Raw genomic sequence first — 21,599 nt, 5'->3', positions numbered from 1 at the left:
TTGTGTGCCTTTGTTAAAAATCACCATCACACTATATTATTCATATTTACGTGGCAATTAGAAGTCAAACAAATTAAATAGCACCATATGGATGCTACTAGGCATTTTTCTACAGAGCAGAATTAATCACAAACACTGACAGTCTTTCATAACATCTCTAGAAAATAGTTCTAGTTATTGTCTTGCTATTTAGAGTAGAAAGTGACAAGTACGCAGTTTAATTTCCTATTGCAGCTACGGTCTCTCCAAAGTGAATATTTTTTTATCACCAGCAGTCAGCATCCTCTGTCTCTAGGTTCAATGTAGCTTTTTGGAGCCTTTATCTGCCGTCCTGCACATTTGCGTCAGCAGAATAGCATGTTACAAATAGATAAGGGCTTTATAACTTATGTAACGTAGCACAATGACAATGTAAACAACGCTAATGATGTTTGGACGCCTCTGAACTCGGTTGGTATCAAGGGTCGAACCTCCCACGTGATGAAAGGCTCAAGAATGGAGTCGGAAGAAGCCATGAGAAATTGTAAAATTGACCAGAAGCGCCAGTTTACTCCAAACAGAGTGGAGCATGGTTATTTCTAGGTAAATAACCGAAATATCAAAACCTTCTCGGATAATCGCTTTGGGATCCCACGCTGTGCACGGGACCGCAGCCAAGCTCTAGTCGGGTACCTGGCGATGCGATGGGAGAGCGAGTACCGCAGAGATGATGCGTTTTCTACTGGATTGCTTGCGGACGCCAAGGCAACGGGCACCGTGCAGTGAGAGGTTGGTACTGGGATAACGATAATGGATAAGGAAATGCTTAGTTGACAATAATCTCCTTTTCTACATTGACCTATCATCCACAATAGAGCGAGGTCATGTTTAAGGTTAACGGTTTACCCTATGCAATTTCAACAATCCTGTTTTGAAGAGATGCTTTTTTTAATGAATGACCAGTATGAGGCACTGAAGCGGGGAATGTTTAATATCTTCTCATTGATCGTAGTAACAGCTGGTCCATGAATGCAATACATTATATTCTTGGACATGCACCAACAATAAAATATAGCCTATTTTAGACAGACAGACAGCAATTGGTTAAGTGGTTCATTTTCAACTGATTGTAATTAATACAATTCTAAAATGGAATTCTTGATCATCTCCCCAAAAATATTTAAGGAAATAATTTCACAAATCTGCCTATATAGCAGATTGGGCTATTTCCTATTCAGTATAAGAAATAGCCTTTTACATTCACCTGTACACTCATTCATTTTCCATTGCTATTTAAAATGATCATTTGTATACTATATGGTATTTATTGAAGAACAAACGGTGCAGTACAACATTTACTGGTGCAAATGTTTATTAAAGTACTGTATTCTACAAAAGTAGGTAGGTAAGAGTCTTCAGATGAGGCCTCCCTTGACATATAGTGTTGCATTGAAACTGCAGTCATATTGATATTACAGTCATTCTCAAACGAGGCTGTTTTAATTTAGGGCCCTCTGAGCCCTGAGATTTTCTCTGGGTTTAGCCCATTCCTCTGCAGGTTGGAGCAAACAGTAATTTGCATAGAGAGACAACAGGGACAATACAATGTAACACAGTACTGTGATATTAACTTAGCTTTGTTAGATACATTCGGAATCATGGAAATGGTTAATGAACAAGTAATGCCTCTCATACTGTGGTTTGACAGCATGTTCTTGAGGAATGGCACTTTTGTTAACCCTTCACAGTGCTGAATCAGGTATGGGGGGATAATGGTAGTGTTTTGAGAGGGGATGTGAAGGGAGGAGAATCATAGTATGAGAGGGGGACGATAGGGGGAGGAGAATGATAGTATGAGAGGAGGAAGATAGCCGGAGGGGGATGTAGTTAATTCCCCTGTCATGGATGGATAACCTTTTTATGGGCTACCCTGGAAATATGACTGCCCATCTCTTTTCCTGTCCTCTCCCTCTTCTCTCACCCCCCCTCCATCTCTGACTCATTCTCCATCTACATGCAACCCCTCTGCACAAGCTTAGTTGGTACATTCTCACTCCCTGTCTCCCCTTCTCCCCTCCCTCTTTTATTGCCTGGTGCCCATACATACACACAACCCACAAACAGCCTGCCTCAGTTTCCATATGCACCGTCTGTTTGATTGACAGACTAATGAGAATGGATGGAGTGGGGATGGAGGCTGGGGAAGAAGGGAAGGGAGAAGGGGGAGGAGGAGGTGGAGATGAAGGTAAGGGGGGATGGTTAGGTGCAGCATCAGTTTCATCCCTCCTTAAACATTCCTGTCTTCTCTGCTGGTCCCCCAGGGACAAGGACTTTGTGGAACAGGACGAGTGTGTTGCTTGGAAGACTGGAGAAATCAGAGTAAGGCCACACGTTTCCTATTACATTCCTACAGTGTGCGCGCGTGCGTGTGTGTGAGCGCGCGTCTGAGTGTGCACATCTGTGTGCGCATCTGTGTGCGTTCTCATGTTTCACTGCCTACAGTAAGGTGCATGTGTTATGTGCGAGCCTGATCAGAATGTGCAGGGTTTCTAATGGCACCTTACATGAGTATGCAGTACTGTATGGAGCAGGTCTCTTGGCTGACAGGATTCTGTGTTGTCATGTTGTTCTGTGTGTGAAGATTTAGGAAGGCGTGCACAGATTAAAGTACAGGTATTAGTAATCCTTTAGGGAATCGCTAGGCTTAAATAACCAGATTCCCTTTGACATATCTACAAATGCTTTTCTCTATCGCGCCTTTCTTTTAGAGCAGGCGAGCTCTGCATTTTACAGAGGACCATCTGGTCATGAGAACACAGATCGTGTCTACTGGTGTCCTTCAGCGTCATAGGAATGCCCATCCCAGCATCATAGGAAATACTGTCATTATTTCAACTACAGTACACTGTGAACATTTCCCGTGCACCGTTACCTGTCGAGATGTCACTGTGAGATTCTATTTTTGTAACCCGGCAACAACCTGGGATGGAGTTCTGTATCCCCCGGCAACAGCATCTCTTTGACTACCGAGAGGTGGCCTCGACATGATCTCACCCAAAACTGATTTCTTGTCTCTCAGCTAGTGGTATTATTAAAAGATTATTGTTGCAAATGTCTATGCTACTGGGCTTGTATTCTAAAGGGAGTGCTGATCTAGGATCAGGTCTCTGGGAATACAGGCCCTGATCCGCTGTGTTTTCATGCTGTCAAATAGCTACAATGTCACAATGAACTACTTTGTGCATAAATGGCAGTAGATGCATGATAGATGCATTGTAGCGTTATGAAGGTTAAGTGAATTATTAAGTGCCCCTCCATCCAAGGTAGCAACTTGACGTTGGGAAAACGTCCGATTTGTTTAGCAAGATTGCAAGTTGGCCTAAAATTGTCCGTGTCAGCTTGCTATCTGCGATGATTCCCCAAAATATCACAACTTGATCCCCTAGTGACATCTTTTAGGACCTTGAGCAGAAAGGCTGGAATCCTTTCCAGACAATAGCCAACTGTCAGGATGAGCTGTGCATATTGAGCTTGAGTGAAACAGCTCTCTCATGGTTTATGCAGGTCTGAGTCACTACAGCAAGATTTTATTTCTCTCTTTACTTTGCTTTACTTCGCTCACTATAATGCTCTTTAGACTTTCCAGCTAAAAACAGAATCCAGCAGTTGAAAGGGTTGAAAGTGCCATTTATCTGCGTTAGTACAGCACATTGTCTGTCATTCATAACACCTCTCGCACTAGTGTACCTCTCTCTCTCCATCTCTCTCTCTCTCTTTCTCCCTCTCTCTCTCTCTCTCTTCTCCTCTCCTTCCCTTTCTATTTCTGCCCATCCCCCTCTTTCTTGGCAGTTTTCCCTACAGTCAGTTAGATTTCTAATCATTCCTCTTTTTAGAATGGAGATCAGGTTGGATACTGCTGTGTAAAATTCATGGAAAAGCATCACTCCACGTAAAGCCTTATTTCTGCAGTGAAAGGGACTTTGAGTAGCTGTCTGTCTCTAGCCTCTATCTCCTCCGATTTTCAGTAACCACTGATCTCTCTCTCTCTCCCTTCCCTGCTCTCTCTGTCACTGCTGCCTCTACTCCATCTGCTCCTACTGTCACTCCATCTTTCCCACCCCTCTCCATCTGCCCCTTGTTTCTTTCTCTCTCTCACACTCTCTCTCCCCATTCCTTCTCTATCTGGTCCTGCTTTCTTTGAATCTGTTCACGTGTCCTTCCATTCTTTCCACCCCTCCATTCTCGCTCTGCTCCATCCGCCCCTGCTGTCCCTCCATCTTTCCCTCTCTTCATCTCTCCACTCCTCCATCCATCCCTCCCTCCACCTGCCTGTGTGTTCCAACCCACCAGGACCTGCAAGATGCCGTGCAGCAGGAGGGCATTGAGCTGGAGGAGCAGCGGGGAGACCGCCAGGAGCTGGAGGAGACCCTGGAGAAGCTGGAGCAGCACAGGATGGAGCTGGAGGACCAGCTCAAACTGACCAGGCTGGAGTGCGTCCAAGAGAGCCAGCAGGTGAGACACACACAGAGATAACAGCTGCTATGGCTGCTGTTAGGGGGGAATTCAGACTTAAGTTGCACACATGTAAATTGAATTTAATTCCCTTTTCATGCACTTTTCTCTCTACACGTATTCTGACCTTGAACTTAAACATGCCACCGAGTTAGTGTTAGTTGCCTTCAATTTGTAGCCTACATTTTACATCATCCCATTACATCATTAGTTTACCTTTCTTTCATCTGTCACGTCCGTGTGGTTGTTCCCGAGGGTCGCTAGCAATAGTGGATCATATGACGCGAACGTTCTAAGTTGTGCAATAATTTGGGACATGTAGCCTATTTGTATCCTTATGGAACGCAGACCATATGTAGCAGTTTGCACGGTTCACGACGACTGGACTGTTATCATCACAGTTCCATGATGAGCGAAGGTAGATTTGTAGATAGGTATAGATTTATATATGTTCAACCCATATTGTACCCTTTTCTCACCTTCCAATTTTTCATGGATTGAAAAACTGAGTATTGCCAAATGTCTGCTCTGCTAGAGCTGCCCTGGTCAACTGTAAGCACTGTTGTTGTGAAGTAGAAACGTCTAAGAGCAAGCTCATAGAACGGTACTTCTGAGTGCTGAAGTGTGTAGCATGTAAAAATCGCCTGTCTTCGGTTGCAACACTCACTACAGAATTCAAAACTGCCTCTGAAAGCAATGTCAGCACAAGAACTGTTCGTCAGGAGCTTCATTAAATGGGTTTCCATGGCTGAGCATCTGCACAGCATCTCCGGAGTGATGAATCATGCTTCACCATCTGGCAGTCTGACTGACGAATCTGGGTTTGACAGATGTCGGGAGAACTCTACCTTCCCCAAGTGTAAAGTTTGGTGGAGGACAAATAATGGTCTGGGGCTGTTTTTCATGGTTTGGGCTAGGCCCCTTAGTTGCAGTGCAGGGAAATATTAACGCATACAATGACATTCTAGACAATTCTGTGCTTACAACTTTGTGGCAAAAGGTTGGGGAAAGCAGGTCCATACAGAAATGGTTTGTTGAGATCGGTGTGGAAGAACTTGACTGGTCTGCACAGAGCCCTGACCTCGACCCCATCGAACACCTTTGAGATTAATTGAAACGTAGACCGCGAGCCCGACCTCACTAATGCTCTTGTGGCTGAATGAAAGAAAGTCCCCTCAGCAATGTTCCAACATCAAGTGAAAAGGCTTCCCAGAAGAGTGGAGGCTGTTGTAGCAGCAAATTGGGGACCAACTCCATATTAATGCCCATGATTTTGGAATAAGATGTTCGACAAGTCATGTAGTGTATTTTTTGTGTAAAGGCTCTCCATCCCGGTTTTTGCATGATTCATAAACACTTTCCTAACCTGAATAATCTAGAAGATCAGAGTATTTTTCAATCTACCAATTGGTGCTGAAAAGGAGATGAATATGCATATATTTAGATGGCTTTCTTTCATTGATCCCTAATATTCTGAACTCGTTCACTCGATTCTAGTGAGGCTGTCGAAAATTCCTATTAAAGGAACACAGCATTTAAAGGGATGGTTTAAGATTAATTTACTGAAAACCCTATTGAATGAAACTCAACGAGAAAATCAGTTGGCCAACAAGTGGGCGGGTTTTCAGTGGTTACATTTTTAAAAATTCAGTGCGTGCAAGGGAGCCACACCTGTCTGAATCAGCCTCTTACTGAATAAAACATAACAAGCACTGTTTTTATGAGTGAATGGTAATTTGTATCAGTGAAAGTTTATTCCATATATTCATCTGTGCTCTATTGGCAAGGACACTGAAAAACAAAGACCTCTACCAACCATAGATTTGGAGCCGAAGATGCCGAAGATTAGCTTTGTAGGGCAGTTGAAATGGAAGGTTTCAATTGTTAGTGAATGTAATCTCGGTAAAGGCGTAAACATTGCCTTTAAATTACAATCACATCACAAAGCTTGTCTTCAGCACTACAGATTGAATCCAGTCCTTAGTTGGTTTGTGGTCAGTTCAAACCTATTCTCCAATCTTCAAATGAATAAAGATGATATTCATCCATGTTATTATTGCTACCCTTTCGCGGCTCCCACGTCATCTCCCTCTGACTCTGCTGTCTCCTCCTCTCCTCCTCTGTCCCACATCTTCCCTCCTTACAGATTCTTTCCCTGCAGGCGGAGGAGGTGGCCAGGGAAACGAAGGTGGAGGAGTATGAGCGGGAGCTGGCCCGGGCAAGGAGGAAACTCAAACAGCTGAAAATGGAGGTCAGACGGGCCCAGGGGAAGGTAGAGGAGGCGGGCGAACGCACCATCCCTCTGGAGGAGTCCATCAGCCAATCATATGAGGAGATTTTACAGGTGGATGTGTCTTTAGTTGAAGACCCATCCCTTCCAAATATATCCCACTCTGGTTATGAACTCATTGTCCTTCCAAAAATACCTGCTATGGAAGGATTGGATTGATGACAGCATTACAATAGGGTAGTCTTTCATGAGTTCATTGATCCAGTCCTGCAGTCATCAAAAGGGTCAGTGGTCACAAAAGACAGAGAACAAGCCCTGGGCTTTGGTCACAAGGGAGAGTAGTCGAGCTTGTAAAGCCCATTAAGAGAATTGGACCATGGCCTCTGATTTTTCCTGCCACTGTGTCTCCTGCTATTCTCCTCATGTGGCAACTGGAACCCTTGAAGTAAGATAGCCTCTAGGGTTTCCTAGAATGCCAGGATGCAGAGCGAATATAAGAATATGGTATCAGGCTACAGTACATGTGGGTGTGACCGACTGAGGTTGAAACCCAAGTCTCCTCTGTGTTAGCCCGCTGAGCTAAAGCTTCAGGTCTCAGGCGAAGGTACTCCAAACCACCTCTGTTTCATGAGAATACTAATATAAAGCAGTTCAGTCAGACCGGCAGGGGGTGGGGATTCATTGTTATTTCAGTACCCTGCTGACAGGTGATTAATGTGTATGTAGCCTTCATCATGCCCCCCAGTGTATTGATCTGTGTTGTCACAGGACTGGAGAGTGAAGAGGCTGGTCGCATCGATCCGTTGTGCGTGTTATTGATCCTCCATGTTGATTTTTGTTCCTTTTAATCATTCTGTCTCATGAGAAAAAGCCTTCAAGCTGTAGTAGACCGATATTTAATATCAGCTGGGTTTCTTTTGTTTGCTGATGATGTACCAGACATAATCTTTAAGTAGATAACAGTCATTGATTCAGGGAGAGTTCAAAAGGTCTATTTTATTGGATAAAGACAAGCACAAGGTCTTTGAATAGCCATGTGCCTAGCACTCAAGCCAAACCACTTACTTACTTGGTCTTTACCGTGCCAAGTGGAGCATAAGGCCTGAACCCCATCTCTTACTGTTCTGGGCAAAGCTAACACATGCATGGTGTAACAAACTTCTTCTTCGTCTGATGAGGAGTAGGAAGGATCGGACCAAAATGCAGCGTTGTAAGTGTCCATGATAATTTATTATATCAGAAAACGAAAAATACAAAATAACAAAGTGAGGGAAAGAAATGAAAATGGAAACAGTTCTGTATGGTGAAAACACAGACACAGAAAACAACTGCCCACAAACACCTACGTGTGGTTCTCAATCAGAGACAACGATTGACAGCTGCCTCTGATTGGGAACCATACCAGGCCAAACACATAGAACTACAACACACAGAACAAACATAGAATGCCCACCCCAACTCACACCCTGACCAAACTAAAATAGAGACATAAAAAAGTAACTAAGGTCAGGACGTGACACATTCTCTAAGATGTACAATACCAGTCAAAGTTTGGACACACCTACTCATTCAAGGGTTTTTCTTTATTTTTAGTATTTTCTACATTGTAGAATAATAGTGAAGACATCAAAACTATGCAATAACACATGTGGAATCATGTAGAAACCAAAAAAGTGTTAAACAAATAAAATATATTTTATATTTGTGATTCTTCAAAGGAGCCACACTTTGCCTTGATGACAGATTTGCACACGCTTGGCATTCTCTCAACCAGCTTCACCTGGAATGCTTTTCCAACAGTCTTGAAGGAGTTCCCACATATGCTGGCTGCATTTCCTTCAATCTGCGGTCATCCTAAACCATCTTAATTGGGTTGAGCTTGGGTGATTGTGGAGGCCAGGTCATCTGATGCAGCACTCCATCACTCTCCTTCTTGGTCAAATAGCCCTTACACAGTCTGGAGGTGTGTTGGGTAATTGTCCGGTTGAAAAACAAATTATAGTCCCACGAAGCGCAAACCAGATGGGATGGCGTATCGCTGCAGAATGCTGTGGTAGCCATGCTGGTTAAGTATGCCTTGAATTCTAAATAAATCACTGACAGTGTCACCAGTGAAGCACCATCACACCACCTCCTACATGCTTCACGGTGGGAACCACACATGCGGAGATCATCCTTCAACCTACTCTGCGTCTCACAAAGACACGGTGGTTCGAACCAAAGTACAGATTTCCACCGGTCTAATCCATTGCTCATGTTTCTTGGCCCAAGCAAGTCTTCTTATTGGTGTCCTTTAGTAGTGGTTTCTTTGCAATAATTTGACCATGAAGGCCTGATTCACGCAGTCTCTTCTGAACACTTTATATTGATGTTACTTGAACTCTGTGAAGCATTTATTTGGGCTCCTCTTCGAGTTAGAGGTAACTCTGGGTCTTCCTTTCCTATGGCGGTGCTCATGAAAGCCAGTTTCATCATAGCGCTTGACCGTTTTTGCGACTGCACTTGAAGAAACGATTAAAGTTCTTCTTCTATTTTCCAAATAGACTGACTTTCATGTCTTAAAGTAATGATGGACTGTTGTTTCCCTTTGCTTATTTGAGCTGTTCTTGTCATAATATGGACTTGGTCTTTTACCCAATAGGGCTATCTTTTGTATTACCCCCCCCCCCCCCCTACCTTGTCACAACACAACTGATTGGCTCAAATGCATTAAGAAGGAAAGAAATTCCACAAATGAACTTTTAACAAGGCATTGAAATGCATTCCAGGTGACTACCTCACGAAGCTGGTTGAGAGAATGCCAAGAGTGTGCAAAGCTGTCATCAAGGAAAAGGGTGGCTACTTTGAAGAATCTCTAATATACTCTTTTGTTTACTACATGATTCCATATGTGTTATTTCATAGTTTTGATGTCTTCACTATTATTCTACAATGTAGGACATAGTAAAAATAAAGAAAAACCCTTGAATGAATAGGTGTGTCCAAACTTTTGACTGGTAATCTATATATATGACAAATAATTGCTTTTGTTGATGACTGCTGTGGACTAGGAGGAGCAGACGCTCAGTATACTTCGTGGGGAGCGGACGGGAGACGCAACACTGCCAGACCACCAGCAGGTGGAGCCAATCGACACATCCCCCATCAGCCTCAGGACAGAGGACGGAAATCTTGACGTCCCCGCTGTACCAGCCAGGTCATGGGGCAGGAGCCAATCACTGCCTGTCTATGCTGAAATCCTGGTATGTTTCATACAAAAGTGTTTAAATCTTACATGATGTCCATCAAACCCATAAAACTTGGGATAGCTTGAATTATGGGTCCTACGTGCTTTGAAATGACTTGCCTATTCTCTCTTTTCACAGGCAAACCTTGGGTGTGCGGCTCGCGCTAAAAACGGATTGGCTGATACACAAGAAGAGGAGGAGGAGACAACTACACCAAGCACACCAAAGGTATGGCTACCGTATTACCTCAGTGTAATGTACTGTAACCCAAAAATCATTTGAAGAGACTGGATGTATGAGGAAAACTCCCTTAAACTGTGAGAAATGTTTAACCTATACCTCTCTAGCAGATGGATAAGGGAGAAAAGGAAGAGAAAGTGGAAGACGAAGAAAAGATTTCCCAAACACGATCCACCAGTAGCATAGCAGTCGAAGAGCTCGACTTCTACCACCCCGACCCCTTCATTCACTGTGAATCTGAAGGTGAGTATCTATCTGTTCCATATGATTTGATGATGATGATTATGATGATAATGGTGGTGATGATGATGATTATTTTCTTTTTGCAGATTACCTTTTCAAAGATGACGACCTCTTTGCCAAAACGGATCAATCTGGTGAGTGAAGTTCATATCTAAAACTTTGACAATCTGATTGATTATAATTATACGCTATAGCATTATCCAGGGCTCTAATTCTGTTTTCGACTGATCCTTTATCGTAGATGATGACCCGTTCAAAGGCACAGACCCCTTCGCTGCAGACATCCTCTTTCCAGAGGGGACAGAGGATCCCTATCCCACCACTGATCCGGATACCCGCCTGGAACTTGGATCTAACGACGAGACAGACAACAGCCTCTCCTGCGCTGAGAACAAAGCCTCCACCGGCACCCAGTGCTTCGAGTCCGAGTTCCCCGACGAGGACGAATCCAGCGACATAGAAATCAGTTACAGCAGGGAGGATCTGGACACTGTTCACACGGACGCTGTTGAACTCTCCTTCGTTGAGCCCCAAACCTTGATCATGACCGAACGCTTAGGTTTCAAGCCCATCTACGCAGCTCAAACTTGTTCCTTGGAAACTGAATTAGATGACGCAGAAGAACCCGGCGTAGCTTCTGGGCGCGAACCCTTCAGTCAAGCATCCAGGGCCAACACCTGGGCTGCTGGACCCAACTTCTCCACCGAATCCGACCCCAATGGATACGAGTTTGACATCAACGCAGTATCCCCTCCTTCCGACATAGAAGAGATTGACATCACTCTTGGATCTATTCCAGTTGACTTTGACCTGGTGCCACCTGGGTATGACTCCGTGGAACCCAGCTACCCTGTTGGGATTCAGGCGTGTGACTCAGAACCTGCCGGAACAGGTGGATGCGACCTTCCTGAACCCAGCCCTCCTGTACCCACCCGCCCGGTCCGTCCACCTAGACGCCTCAAAGGGGGAGCGTCAGCGGACCTTGTGGAAGAGCCAGACACTCCCAAAGCTGAAGGCTGTGATCCAGGTTCTTCCAACCGCTCTGCTGATTCAGAGTTGTACAGTGCTATCGGGATGGACCCTCTTACCAGCTCAGCTGAACACAACAGTAAATTCAGCTTCGGCAACAACAGTTTTGAGCTGAACTACGAGCCCAACTATGAGCCCAGTAGTCAAACTTCGTACAACTATGGATTTAAACTCAGCCCCGAACACCACAGCGAAGAGATCTTAGATCCTTTTGCCGCTGAACTCAGCGATGAAGAAGCTGACAACCAAGCCTCATTTGATCCTTACGAATTTGAGCCTATTGCTCAATCTGAGAACCAAGACATGTTCGACCCTTACGGATTTGGACATACATCTCATGCCACTGACCGAGACACATTTGACCCCTATGGTTTCAAACTCTTAAGTTTTGAGACTGACAACCAAGCTATCGTCGACTTACACAGCGGCGATGATACGAACCTTGAAGACAACAATAACACAAACAAAAGGGACTCCTTTAGCTTCGATTTCAGTAACACAGCTTCAATGGACCCCTATAGTTCAGAACCCAGTAATACTGCAACAATGGATCTCCTTGGTCTGGATCTCAGCAGAGCCAACAGTGTTGCTGAGTCAGACTGTAACAATCCTACAGCGTCTGACCCATTAGGAACAGTACAAACTATGGCAGCAGGAAGCAATCTACTGGACCTGGACCTTGTGTTTGGAAGAAGTAGTTATAGTGATAACCCTGAAGTCGCCACTGACCTCTACCACTGTGAGCCTAGACAGGGAAACCCTGCTGGTCCAGACAACTTAGAATTCAGAGTGAGAGACACCGCCCACTCCGAGTCTGTAGACACCGTTTCTGACTGGACGACTGTTAAGGTCAGTGGCTCTTCTGTTTGATACTCTGTGGGCACGTGTTCTGGATGTGTGTGTGTGTGTTTAATGTATAGTTGTGTATGTGGTGTACTGTAAAATAGCGTGTGTAGCTGTGGGTTTGTGGGCAAGCATGGATGTGTGTGTGTGTGTTAGTGTGTGCATGTGTGAATATTTTACTGTTTACGATCCAGTGACAGTAACTTTATCATTTGTATTCTTGCCTCGCAGACCAACTCCAGGGAATCCTTGTCCTTTGGCCCAGTCAAACACAGCACACACAGCCTGGACAAATGAACCATTCCCTGGAAAGAAGACACCAGTGTGGCCATGACTCTGCAGTACAGTACAACAATGGGGAAGTAGATGGAAGGATATGAAGCAAAGGCGGGAATGAGTCTCTTTTCTCCAAGCTGGCATGATTCACCTTGACCCCTAGTCAAGGGTTGCAACATTGCATTGATTTGAATGTGATTGATATGTTAATTGAAAATCATAATTTGATGAATCTAATTTGAGTTATTAATTGCCGATGGTTGCTTTGCAGTTATACGGCCTTGGTTTGTTCTACACCCTTTTAAAGTTGCAATACAGTATTGAATCTGGGTCCAGATGCAGTAGGTTCTCGGAGGTGAGAACACACAATTCCACATCCCTAAGACCTTGAGTTTGAATTGCATGAAAACCAAAGGATTTATTATCCTTGTTTATCTTGAAACTCTTCAACCCTCCATCCTTTATCCGATATACAGTATATGAGGTGCCAAGGGATAGGGAAACGGATGGAGTGAATAGTTTGGAGTTGAGCCGTCTGCAAATACAACAGATTACTTTTGAGGGAGGTGAGAAAACCAGGTTGGTAGAATGCAGGGTCTGAGCAGTTTTGTGTTACATTTGATTAGTCAACTGATAATAAGAAAAGCCAACTGTGGCCAATACAAATTGTTACATAACAGTTTAACACCCCTTGGACCTTCCACAACCGGATTTGCCCACTCCTGGTTGACTATATAATATTTTAACTACCAATGTGACATGGCGCGAGCCAAACGTTGAACAACTACACGTATATACATCGGTATGTACTTTCTCAGACCCACCTGGGCCAGTAATACATAGATCAATTTAGGGGATTACAAAGTGAGTGAGTGGCTAATCTTTCACACATACTACTGTAAATGAACCGTTCATCCAGTGTGCAAATATCCATAGCGTTACAAAATTAACTCCCATTTTTGCGTGCTGGTACTGCCAATATAACACGCCAAATGCTTAGTACAAAGTGTCTTTATTGCAGTGATGGGGAATGGCAAAACCAACAGACAGAATGTAATAATCTAGACCCAACTGCATGTAATACACATTCACCATAAGCTACAACGCATAGTAAAATAAATGAAAAATACACTAGCAAACCTGCTTGGTCAAAAAAAACAAAACAACAAAAAAAAGTCCATTTAATCAACAAAATCTACTTATTTTTACACATACAACATTAAAGAATGTATAGATACTGTACATTGTGTGCATATGCACAATATAAGCCTATGGACGCACAATTTCACCTGGTTTCATACAGTTCTTACTCCATATTTTATCAAAACATAGTTGATACTATACAGAATCAACAAGATATGGCATACAAAAAAAAGCACAAAATAACCTTCCTGCCACTGAAGGTTGTTCAGAAGCTACAGATGACCTTGTATTGATGTAATCAACTACCATACACCAAAAGGCGTCAAATATTAGCGTCACTTTTGATGAGTGGGTATACTTGTATATTCACAGTTCATATTGGTTAAAAAAAACAAACCCATGTCCATTTACATTTAAAAGAACAGCAAATAACTCTATAACGAGACACTCCTCATTGACTGTCTAGCAATATTTTGCATGCTTACTTAGAATTAGAACATTAATAGACAATAGACATGTAGCGACTGAGGACAACAGATCTATCCTTATTCAACTTTTAGGTACTGTAGACTCATGGAGTAACCACTCTCATGGAAATACATGTTCTCAAAAGATGGAAGGCAGGCAGAACGAGGCGCGATCAGGTGGGACCATTCTAGCCAATGAGGGCAGATGCGGATTTGAACAGCAGGCCATAGAGATGGAGGACTCATCTTTGTATCTGTGCCATTATAGCATCAGGGTTACATCTCCATTTTAAAGTAGTACATTTTCTTCATTAGTTGATTGCTCCCAACTCAGAAATCCCCACCCAGTTGACTACTTTAAAATGGTGGAAGCCCTCAATTGCAATGTCCATGCTAAAACAGGTGATACCCATGATAAGTACTACATCTCTCTCTATAACAGCAGGCACAACTCCGATATAAGCTATTTATTTATATTTTCCGAAGTTGCCGTAATGTCACGAGAATCCACTTACGTCAGTGCATTCGTAAGAACCTTATCATTGCAAAACTTATATTCAATCAAATAAGCCTCACGTAGCTAATTAGTTACATTTTTTGTTGATCAAATTCGACACTCATTGACCTCCATACAAAAATTCCTCACTTTGTGGGCTTATTTTCGTGGAAAGTTATTGGGCGGAGTAAAACCTCTCGCTTCGTCTCTTCCGGTCTGATCCTGTATGATTGATTAGGGGATGCATCAAAAAGGTAGTCATGTCTTCATTTGAAATGTCAGACTGACATGAATAACACTGTTGCAGTTTTAGTGTCTTTCCCTTTGCCCACAAACCAAGAAGAATACTTGTACAACATTCCAAACTGAAGCCCCCTAAAGTACATTGTCCCTATATTTGTACAGACATTGTACACTCAGCTACTGATAGCAGTAGAAAAGGCATCCCTTAAATATTTTGTCCCAAATAGAGTAACACGTACTCAGTGAAAGGTATAGAAGAGATGACAGTTGCACTTTCTTTTACAATCTTTACTTAGAGATTACTACGTTGAACCTGGGGTCAAATACGTAAGCTGTACTTGATTCAGTTTGCCAGACAGCTAACTCAAAGCTAAAACAAGCACATGACAAAGTATTTGACATATATATATTTGTGGAATACTGTGATATACAAAACTCTTCATTTGGACCGTAGAGTGACATTTCCAATGACTGCACTTGGTAGCACACTTCTGATTTGATCCCATTACCAGAGTGAAGTAAGGATAAATACATTGTACAGATTTACACATTTATTACGTAATAAGTACTTGATGATAGTTCAACAACCCATATCAATGCTTTACACCACACAATGTTCAAGGGTATTAATTCAACATAATGCATCCCCTCTAGACCATCATTCAACCAATCAAATCATAATAATTCTACCCGCCATCCAATCAACAACTGAGGACATACCAGCTTCCTGAAGCAGTCTTAATACTTGTACATTCCGGTCCGTTGACAAGCTCCCCACTTGGGACATAGTGGAACTGTATCTGTTCCTTCTGCCGACCACTTGTGTCTCAGTTCTAGGTCACAGTTCTAGGTCAAGAGTGGTTGGACGGTCACGCACAGCTAACAAGTTACCCCAGACACCATACTGCCACAATCTGCCAGTTGTCCATGGTCAAACCATGGTCAGATCAGTGAGGGGTGTAGACTAGTGCGGCCTTCAAAAAGAGAAGGGTACAGGGGGTCAGCCTAGGCTTGGTTTTCCCACCTCTGTTCTAGGCTTTGTCCTTGCGCTTCAGCTTGTTGACTTTCTTGGCTCCACCGTTCTTGTTGATTAGCTTCATGACTTTCTCCTTGTGGTCCAGCACCTTCATCATGGTGTCTCTAGCCTCAGTGATCTGGTCCATCACCAGCTTACAGCGCTGCATGTTACCCTGGGGAAAGGGGAGGGAGAGACAATTCAAAATGGCTGACTGACATTCATAACAAAGACTAGGCCCAGGTAGAATTTCCCTTGAGTCCTCAGAAATGGTATAAAGCTGCCTGTGGAATTGATCAAAACCAGACCAAATACTGATACATGGCGGCTTTCCTGGTTATAATAGTGTGTAGTAGTAGTAGTGTTTATGGGAATAGAGAGTTCTTCGATATTGTAAACAGTCAGATAGTGATGAGAAAACATATGGGGTTTGTAGGCTATAACTAGGGCCTAGAGTCTTTCCTGGTTAGGTCACGTGGTCTGAGAAAACTCTGTTCCTACCCATGAGCAGCAGCATGGATTTTTTGTGGAAAAAGCCGTGTTGTTGCGTGTTTGACCTCTAACCTGTATGAGCTCATTGATACGGTGCAGGTCATCATCCGACCCGGCCTTCTTCTTTGGGATCAGACCCTCTTGGAGGGTCGTGAGGCGGCTGTACACGTCATGCTCCAGATTAGTCTAGTGATACAGAGAGGAGAGACGTATAAAGACCAACACTACAACAGACTTATTCAGGAGGACAAGTATCTTGTTCAAAGAAGATCTAGTTTCAGACCCACTTCATTGTCTTCCGACAGCTACGTCATAACGTGATGCGTTACCATGAAGCACTATCAGTGCAGACGGTCGTCGCGCTCTCTGACGCGAGACAATGAGATTCACTTGGGTACAATTTAAGTGTCATCTCTTTTCGCTCCACCTCCAACTTCATAACTCTTAAGTTGTTTTTCCATAGTGCTTAAAAAGTTGACCGCACTGAGTAACTGTACTCTCTATACAAAGATCATTGTAAAAGGGAAGTAGTGTTTCTCTCACCAGCTGCATGAGCTGTGCAGCACACAGGTGCATCTTCCAGCCCTGCGCTCTGCACACCACCCCTTTCTGATTGGCTACGTCCTGCAGGGTGCCCTTCTTCTCCTCTGAAACCATGACAATGCACCATTAAAGCCATATTATAATACAGTAATACCTTCAACAACACACACCATTAAGCTATTTAACTATAACTAGGGTCGGGAATTTTTCCTGGTCAAATTACATGGATTACAGGGATAAACTCTAGGCCCTAGTCATGTAATATGTGTGCTATGAAAGTGACTGGTCATTTGCAGGCAAAGTAAATAGCATTTCCCTGATTAGCATTTTGTGACGTCTCCAAAAACGTAAAGCCAACAAATGGCACTCGCTTTCATAGCATACTACACCTTCCAGTTAGGCTTCACAGTGCACATAGCACAAGAAAAAGTTGTCCTCTTGATGTGTGTGTGTGTGTGTGTGTGTGTGTGTGTGTGATTTCTAAATGTTTTCCTATGTATGCATCTTAACATCTGGTGAGAATAATAACCTTGTGTGATGTTGTTGTAATAATTGTTGTGTAATTTAGTTGTCCAAACAAAACAATGAATAAACAAGTCGACCTCAAAAGCCTCCAGAGCATCACTGCCATTTCAGTCCTCAATAAGTGAATTTCAGTCTCTCGAAAATCCCATGTTATAATATAAATGTAGTTTTTAGTTCATTTATTTGCAAACTAGAAAGAGTATTTTTTTACTGTGTAAAAACTATGTGCAGGAGGGGGAAAAAAAGCCCAAAAGGGTTTGTCGAGGGGCCCCCGGCCCCCCAGTGGTCATAAATCACAAAGACTAAGCAGTGTAGACAAATAAACTAAAGAAACGCAAAAGAGGTCAAATAAAATAAAATCTAAGCAGAAAGTCCAACTACTAGGGTGTAGAGCTGTGATGGACAGTAAGTGCCTCAAAACATGTTTTCAGTACAATGACAGGCATCGCTTGGCATATTCAGGCGGGAGTGAGTTCCAGATCATAGGGCCTCTGTAGGTCATTCAGAATTTGTTGTTTGTGAATGTGGGTGACGTAGCGGTTGTCTGTTTCTTGTTAGTAGTTATGGAATTAACGTGGCAGTGAAATCGTTTTTGAAGAAAGCGGATAATAAGTGATTTAAAAAAGAGCCATAAACAAATTGAGCAACTTGAAGAGAATTCCTTCCATAAACATTCTGTCCTCGTAGTTTGAAAAGTGGTGATGAAAGGTCTCGAAAACCAGCAGATATGATTTATAACCAGCGTTTCCGCAGGCGATAGATTGATAGTAGTTAGGTATGGTGTGTGCTGGTCCATGTAATGTTACAGTCACCGCTGAATGGGAAGATCATTGTGTAGACAGAGCAGTGCTTCGGTTTATGACATATCGCATTTTGCCAAGTATCCTCGTATTTTTTCTGATCTTAGGAGGTTATTGCCTTTGTGTGTGATTTTTATTTTATTTAAATTGATCCTTTATTTAACTAGGCAAGTCGGTTAAGAACAAATTCTTATTTACAATGACGGCCTACTGGTGAACAGTGGTAAACTGCCTTGTTCAGGGGCAGAACGACAGATTTTTACATTGTCAACCTCGGGGATTCGATCCAGCAACCTTTAGGTTACTGGCCCAATGCTCTAACCACTAGGCTACTTGTGGTTTCCATGACAATTCATCATCAATCAAAACACCAAGAAAGAGGGTTGTACAGGCTTGATCAACAGGTATATTATTAATATGGACCCCTATAGAGCCCCCCTACATAAAACACAGCCCTTATTTTAAGTGTTTCTAAAATCTCCTATGGGAAAAAGTTATGGTGGAAAAATGATTGGAACAAATTCTGTTTTATTGGCATTATGACTCATACCGTGGTCCTCTATATAGTATGTATGTATTTTCTGTTCTTTGGACTAAATCATATTTGTTTTAGTTTTTTGTTAGAGTCAGTGACAATTGATTGATTTTAAGCCACTGAGATATTACACAGTTCATCATTAACAACATTAATAAGGTAATTGAGATTTCTGTGAGGGTAAAACACACATATGACCAGCAAACAATATCTGGGAAAGCACTCTGGATGCTTTGGGCTGATCATTTATATAGATAAAATAATAGGGGTCCAAGTGTCGATCTCTGCAGCACACCACAATTAATCTCTATTTCTTTGAAAATCATATGGGGCGGCAGGGTAGCCTAGTGGTTAGAGTGTTGGACTAGTAACCGAAAGGTTGCAAGTTCAAATCCCCGAGCTGACAAGGTACAAATCTGTCGTTCTGTCCCTAAACAGTCCCACTGTTCCTCATTGAAAATAAGAATTTGTTCTTAACTGACTTGCCTAGTAAAATAAATAAAATATATTGTTTTCTATCCTTTAGATATACCTGGAGAACCAAAGCAGAGATTGTTCATTCACGCCCTAGTTTAATAAAAAAAAATATATATATATATATATGTTTAGGGATGGGTGCAGTTATTCAAACGAGGGTTAGTATTCCATTACTTGGGAAAATATTAATATTAATCGTATTTCATTTTTATTTTTTAAATACAATGATCTGTGTGACATTGCTACATAGCCTACAAGGATAGACCACTACATTCAAAATATGAATAAAAACAGTGACAGTTATGAGTGTGCCCCATACAAAATAGACACCGGTAGCCTACACACCCGTTTCACATAGGTAGTTTGTTGTTATAGTCAGACAATCTCAGCGGCGCTACAGCGTAGCAAGTGAAGTGGTCGATTTCTTAATCAATGCACTTTGGAATTAAAAAATGACAGAATTTAGTTGGCTAAATGAGTAGGAGTAGGCTATACTGATCAACCAACAGGTAGGGAGTTGTTTAATATGAATGGAGTTGTTGACAAGTACTGGGAGCGCAGCAAAATAGCCTCAATTAGCCTTGCTACTTTAGTTAGCTAGTTGGCTAATTTAGCTGGCTACTTTAGCTAGCTAGCTTCTTTCTAACGATTTGATTCAGTCAAGTTAGGCACAACCAGATGGTATTATAGATAACCTATGGCAGCAACAAATGTTGTCTAACTAGCGCGAGTTGGTGTAGTCTCTCCCTCCCCCTCTGAACGCACCAGGGCTGCGTTCAGTACATTTGAACATTCTGGAACATTAAATTGAAATGGTGCTGTACTGAACAACAAGTTGAAAAACAAGGAGGGGTTGGGGAACCCTGTCAACAATGGCCACTGCCCTTTAAGTCCCTCTGTGCTTCAAGACATACCTCACCACATCCACCAAAAAGGAGCAAACGTACCATAAAGTCTATTCAAGAACATACAAGAATGTTTGGGGGAAACTTGCCATTCAGCACAAACCTTTCCACAATTTAGCAAATGTTCAAGCGAACTGAACGCGCCTCAGCTCTCTCCCGAGTCACACAAGCAAGTCTCCAAAAAATGTTTTTTCTTTAAAGCACATTTTTGGATATCCATGGGAAAAAAATCATATTTGAATCAAGAACTCATTTCAAATGCCCATTCCAAGTTTTCAGCGAGATACCTAATGTATGATCTTTGCGATCATTTGCTTTATGTATTTTGTCAATTAGAGTGAGATTTTCTGAAGCCATACTGATGTTTGTATAACAGACTTTCCTTGTTAAGATATTTTATTTATCCATTATATGTAAGCTTCAACAACTTAAAAATTGATAGCTGACAAATTCAGATTGTTTGTAATTTGTCAAGTTTACTGGATCAGCTTTATGAATCAGAAACAATTTTGACCATTTTCAGTTCATCGGGCACAATGCCCTTTGCAAATTATACATAAAAAATGTGGGAAAGAGGTGTGATAATAAAATCAGCCACTTCTTTAGCCAGTTTAACATACAGTGCCTTGCGAAAGTATTCGGCCCCCTTGAACTTTGCGACCTTTTGCCACATTTCAGGCTTCAAACATAAAGATATAAAACTGTATTTTTTTGTGAAGAATCAACAACAAGTGGGACACAATCATGAAGTGGAACGACATTTATTGGATATTTCAAACTTTTTTTAACAAATCAAAAACTGAAAAATTGGGCGTGCAAAATTATTCAGCCCCTTTACTTTCAGTGCAGCAAACTCTCTCCAGAAGTTCAGTGAGGATCTCTGAATGATCCAATGTTGACCTAAATGACTAATGATGATAAATACAATCCACCTGTGTGTAATCAAGTCTCCGTATAAATGCACCTGCACTGTGATAGTCTCAGAGGTCCGTTAAAAGCGCAGAGAGCATCATGAAGAACAAGGAACACACCAGGCAGGTCCGAGATACTGTTGTGAAGAAGTTTAAAGCCGGATTTGGATACAAAAATATTTCCCAAGCTTTAAACCTCCCAAGGAGCACTGTGCAAGCGATAATATTGAAATGGAAGGAGTATCAGACCACTGCAAATCTACCAAGACCTGGCCCTCCCTCTAAACTTTCAGCTCATACAAGGAGAAGACTGATCAGAGATGCAGCCAAGAGGCACATGATCACTCTGGATGAACTGCAGAGATCTACAGCTGAGGTGGGAGACTCTGTCCATAGGACAACAATCAGTCGTATATTGCACAAATCTGGCCTTTATGGAAGAGTTGCAAGAAGAAAGCCATTTCTTAA

The 21,599-nt window shown here is 42.4% G+C and overlaps 2 protein-coding genes across 5 annotated transcripts in view; one reads left to right on the top strand and one right to left on the bottom strand.

Moving 5' to 3' along the window:
* The first annotated feature begins 287 nt into the window (after positions 1 to 287).
* On the top strand, positions 288 to 17,590 carry LOC110530189. 4 transcript variants are annotated; one of them, XM_021613059.2, is made up of 10 exons: positions 288 to 768; positions 2,301 to 2,358; positions 4,330 to 4,491; positions 6,638 to 6,835; positions 9,772 to 9,963; positions 10,087 to 10,176; positions 10,296 to 10,431; positions 10,518 to 10,565; positions 10,673 to 12,309; positions 12,535 to 12,892. In XM_021613059.2, the coding sequence occupies exons 1-10, from the start codon at positions 707 to 709 to the stop codon at positions 12,598 to 12,600; spliced, it is 2,649 nt and encodes an 882-aa protein (XP_021468734.2). In that variant the 5' UTR covers positions 288 to 706; the 3' UTR covers positions 12,601 to 12,892. The 4 variants fall into 4 exon arrangements, with proteins under 4 accessions (XP_021468734.2, XP_021468735.2, XP_021468732.2 ...); XM_021613060.2 differs by lacking the exon at positions 2,301 to 2,358; XM_021613057.2 differs by lacking the exon at positions 288 to 768 and having other exon boundaries at positions 2,118 to 2,358; positions 12,535 to 17,590.
* Positions 13,577 to 21,599, bottom strand: part of LOC110530188 (histone deacetylase complex subunit SAP130) — a 22,255-nt gene continuing 14,232 nt past the window's right edge. Inside the window, exons 17-19 of the mRNA XM_021613056.2 lie at positions 16,979 to 17,082; positions 16,508 to 16,621; positions 13,577 to 16,118 (exon numbers count right to left, since the gene is read on the bottom strand). Of these exons, the coding sequence (XP_021468731.2) occupies positions 15,960 to 16,118; positions 16,508 to 16,621; positions 16,979 to 17,082 (377 nt within the window). The 3' untranslated portion in view covers positions 13,577 to 15,959. The remainder of the gene's footprint in view (positions 16,119 to 16,507; positions 16,622 to 16,978; positions 17,083 to 21,599) is intronic.

Source organism: Oncorhynchus mykiss, chromosome 8 (genome assembly GCF_013265735.2).
Source record: "Oncorhynchus mykiss isolate Arlee chromosome 8, USDA_OmykA_1.1, whole genome shotgun sequence".
NCBI classification, from domain to species: domain Eukaryota; kingdom Metazoa; phylum Chordata; class Actinopteri; order Salmoniformes; family Salmonidae; genus Oncorhynchus; species Oncorhynchus mykiss.
This window is presented reverse-complemented; position numbering and strand designations above follow the sequence as displayed.